The 4,837-nt window shown below is 38.4% G+C and overlaps 1 protein-coding gene across 1 annotated transcript; it reads left to right on the top strand.

Annotated features, from left to right (window-relative positions):
• The first annotated feature begins 219 nt into the window (after nucleotides 1-219).
• Nucleotides 220-1,146, top strand: LOC128111526 (olfactory receptor 5K3-like). Its single transcript, XM_052739772.1, has one exon. The coding sequence runs from the start codon at nucleotides 220-222 to the stop codon at nucleotides 1,144-1,146; it is 927 nt and encodes a 308-aa protein (XP_052595732.1).
• The last annotated feature ends 3,691 nt before the right edge of the window (nucleotides 1,147-4,837 follow it).

The following is a 4,837-nucleotide window of genomic DNA, read 5'->3' as shown; positions in this document are numbered from 1 at the left end:
TTCCTGTAAATTTCAAAAATTGACTCTTTAGGAATACAAAACACAAAAGTACAGGAGCTATATTACAGAGACAGCAAGTGATGTTTGTAGAAGAAATTATTTTCCTGTACAAATTTGTTGTTTTTATTATTATTATTATTATTATTATTATTATTGGAAAATGATGCACACACAGTTGCAATCTTATGCTTTTCTCACTTTTCAACAGAGTAGCTGAAGATGACTGAGAACAACTACTACTTGACAACAGAGTTCATCCTGGTGGGATTCTCAGATCACCCAGACCTGAAGATCCTTCTATTCCTGGTGTTCTTTGCCATCTATCTGGTGACCATGGTGGGGAATCTCGGACTGGTGGCCTTGATCTACATGGAACGCCGTCTTCACACACCCATGTACATCTTTCTAGGCAACCTGGCTCTCATGGATTCCTGCTGCTCCTGTGCCATCACTCCCAAGATGCTAGAGAATTTCTTTTCTGTGGACAGAAGCATTTCTCTCTATGAATGCATGGCACAGTTCTATTTTCTCTGTCTGGCTGAAACTGCAGACTGCTTCCTTCTGGCAGCAATGGCCTATGATCGCTATGTGGCCATATGCAACCCACTACAGTACCACACCATGATGTCCAAGAAGCTCTGCCTTCAGATGACCACAGGAGCCTACATAGGAGGAAACCTGCATTCCATGATTCACATAGGATTCTTGTTCAGGTTAACTTTCTGTAGATCTCATGTGATCAAACACTTTTTTTGTGATGTTCTTCCATTATATAGACTCTCATGTGCTGACCCCTATATCAATGAATTGATGATACTCATCTTTTCAGGATCAGTTCAAGTCTTTTCCATTACTATAGTCCTGATATCTTATTTCTGTGTCCTTTTTACTATATTCACAATGAAGTCCAAAGAGGGAAGAAGCAAGGCCTTATCTACTTGTGCTTCTCACTTTCTGTCTGTGTCAATTTTCTACGGTTCTCTTCTCTACATGTATATTCGACCAAGTTCATTTAATAAAGGAGATGAAGACATACCTGTTGCTATTTTTTATACTCTAGTAATTCCTTTCTTAAACCCTTTTATTTATAGTTTGAGGAATAAGGAAGTAATAAGTGTGATTAAAAGAAGCATGAAGAAGAGATGATTTTGTAACTTTTTGAAACAAGTGTCTTCTCCCTCAGAGAATTTATTTTGATATAGATATTACAATTCTACAAAACTATTTACAGGGAAAGTAGAAAATGACACAAAGAATAAATATTAACTTATTTAAATGTTAATTTGATTCAAACATTAGAGAGTTTGAATGAATCAAATTATTTTGAAAATAAATTTTCTGCTAATATTTACTTCTAATGTCTAAGGAACTGGGACCAATTTGAACTATTAGGATTGTTCATGAATGTGACAGTTTTCAAAATATCCAACAAAATTACAGGATAAAATTTAGTATACATAAGGTAATCTTCACTGTTATCAAATTCTTGATCCCAAAACATAATTAGCATAAATCTCAGGAAAATCAAGTTCCCCAATATGAATCCTTTTTTCAATAACACCATTGTTGGGCATTAACTTCATATTTGCATGTGATTTTTTTACCTGACTTTAGATATTTAAGATACTATGCATGAATATTCATTTATACAAAGTGTATGGTCTCTCAGTAAGAGCATTTCACATTTGGTATGTACAATTTTACTCTCAATTTATGAAGTAGACTATTTGTATTCTGGAGGATTGCTAACATGTAGTTTAAAATGATGCTCTTGATGATAAAATTCCTAAGAAACTTATTTTTATGTGATTTTTTATTTGTTCATCAATATGGCATTCCATTTATTTCACAAAATCATTAACAAATGTTTTCTGCTGTGATCACTGATTTTTTTGTTTCTGTGATTAAGACAACAAAAACTGGCACTGAAAATTGGTTTGTTCATAGCATATGTACAAGACAGTGATATCACGTTCAAGTAATTTGTAAGGTAGGAAATTAGTGGGTTGATATAAACCACAGTATTTAGTTTCAAACAATTTTGCAAATATAAAACAAAATAGCTTCTTGTAAACATCGTGTCTGCCAAACATTATGTGAGGCTTTTCATACATCCAAAGACCAAGTAATTAGTTTTTTTTTGGTGTTTTTCTAGAATAAAAACTTATACTTGGAAATATTGAATAGCTAGTTCAAGCTCATCCCAGCAAGCACAATACATCTGGGATCTGAGTTAATACCATGCTTCCCCCATGTGCTTGTGTCTCAGCAAATGGAGGTTATATACCTCTAATATTTAGTTATTACATAGGGTCAGAATTAAACTGTACCTTAAAAGTGAAAAAAAGATCATATTTTCAATGAAACAGAAGTTAGAGTAGAGTCTATGTTTGTGGAAATGAGTGTGACAGTGTAGTGGATAGGCATTCCAGCTTTGACCTGGAAGCTCCAACCCCATTTCGGCTCTGATAACAGTCACACCTTCAAGGTGGGGCTAAGAGAGGAAGCTGAAGACCTGGGTTCCAGATGCATGGGTTGTCTTAGTTCCTGGACCCTGGACACTGCAGGTAGACAGAGCAGAGTTCTCCAGAAAACACCACCAGACTGTGCCATGCCTTTCCCAGACTCTGTAAACTTTCCATTCACTTGTAAGTTACCCCACAAAATGAACCTCCCTTTTAACGACGAGGAATGGCCTTAATAATTTCACCAATATGACAGTGGGAGACAGATTTGGGAAAACTGGAATAAGGCTAACAAAGGATCAAACATTGGAGAGGTTTGGGACATGGGGTAGAAGTAGATCAGGTTACTGAGATCCTTCAGTGGTGCCCTCTGGTTCTAAACTCAATTAGAAGCATCAGTTATGGAGTCTTCCTAGAAACAGGGTAAGATGCTTGTATCTCTCAAGGAATTGATCTGACAGTGGATTTATTTGGAAAGAAATTGGAATGAGACAAACTTTAAGAATTCCCTTATTGGGAGATGAGAGTGGAACTTGACAGCAGTCAAACAAAGGAGAGGAATACCTCCAAGATACATAGCATGTTAGAGAAAAGTAAAGCAAATTTTGCCATTGTAGAACAATGAGATGGAGTCTCTGTCTATTCCTGTCTAAGCCTGCCAATGTTGTATTCCCAAATCAGTGCCCTGCATATTTGAGCATGTATGTATGTCATTTACTTAGGGTCAGTGATCCATGAGGTAATTTCAGAAGTTTCTCTGAAATGGCCTTATTCCATTTTTAAAGAGATCCACAGAAAATTAATCTTAAGGGCTGGACACATGGATCCATGGCTACAAGCACTTATTGTTTCATCAGTTCAGATTCCAGCCCCCACAGAAAGTGACTCACCAATGCCTATAACTCCAGCTTCAACAAATATGATGGCCCTTCTTTGTGTGTCTGCACACACATAGACACAGACATACACACATTTTTAAAACTTTTAAAAAAGAATCTTACTTTCTCTGTATGTTGTGGGGTATGATTGAGAACCTACTACAGCCTATTTCCACTTTGTCATCAAAATTGACAAGGACATAGGCATATTTATGATCTTGAAACTCATGTTCTTGCTTAGTTAGCATAAAATGTAATAGGTTTCCTTAAGGCATGTCACATCATACTTTACTGGGGTAGACCCCTGCCACCCACATGCAGTTCACTGCATGTCAGTCACTCTGGTCCTCATTCCCATTTGTGTCCTGTGGGGACCCACCCCTACCTTTTTTCCCCAGGGTACTCTTGAGAAGTGAGGGATAAGAGATTTATATAGAAATATACAGGGGAGAGAGAGACAGATAGAGACACAGGATAGCCTCAAGAGGGCCTGGATCCTTATCCATCAGCCCCTTCTGTCTCTTCTAAAGGGCTTTTTAAAGAAATGACAAGGGGTGGAGCAAATGACCTCCCCCTAGCACAGCCAAGTGCTACCTTCCAACTACCTGGTAACCATGCATGTGGTCAATCCATCCCCTTATGCAGCCCTGCTGAGTAAAGTAAGCTCAGATTTCACTAGGAAACCTCTGCCAGCTCCCAGTGTCCTTCAGCTTCCAAGATTCTTTTTCTACTTCCATAACATCTATATTCTATTACCCTCGTTACACACTTTCCTTAAAATATGCTTCTCTCTCTCATGGACATTTCAGTGGTTTCATTGTGAAACCTCAGTAAACCTTCCCCCTCCTCCCCCCTTCCCCCCCTCTATCTCCTACAGACAAAGAGAAGCTAAAACCAGGATTCCTAAGCTTAGATAAGAACTTAGACTCCTTTCAAGTTCCCAGGTGGTGATATCAGCTACAGGGACATAAAAAAAAACACATTGTCAGGATATTCAACCACCTGGTAGGGGCTACTTGGTCATAAAACATCCCAAACTTCCCAAACCCTGGAAACAGCTCAGCTTGTAAAACTCCTAAACACGGTTACTGAACAAACGAGAGATAAAGATAACATGAAAGGCTGAAAGAAGGGAAACTGATATGAACAAAAGGAAGGGAGACGGGTTGTGGGAAATGAATTATGTGGTCTGTGCCTTTAAGAACTAGCCTCACAAAGAAAGGGGAGAGCTCCTTCCAGCCTCACTGCTGCAAGTGAGAGTTTTGGAAGGAGCCTCACTGCCAAGGCTTGTAAACTTAGAATAAACCTTGCTTTTGCATTCTGTACCTAAAGTCTCAGGTGTCCTCTTTGGGGATGCAAATTGGGCACAACATCACAACCTGTACTTACATTGACCTGCACAAATACATATATATTAGAAGCTAGGATCCACAGAAGAGAGAGACTGTGGGCTGGGGAGATGGCTCAGTAAGAATGCTTGCACAAACCTAAGAC

Source organism: Peromyscus californicus, unplaced genomic scaffold (assembly GCF_007827085.1).
Source record: "Peromyscus californicus insignis strain IS unplaced genomic scaffold, ASM782708v3 Scaffold_16__1_contigs__length_79575227, whole genome shotgun sequence".
Taxonomy (NCBI): Eukaryota; Metazoa; Chordata; class Mammalia; order Rodentia; family Cricetidae; genus Peromyscus; species Peromyscus californicus.
Note: the sequence above shows the minus strand (reverse complement) of the source record. Positions and strands in the feature narration are given on the sequence as shown.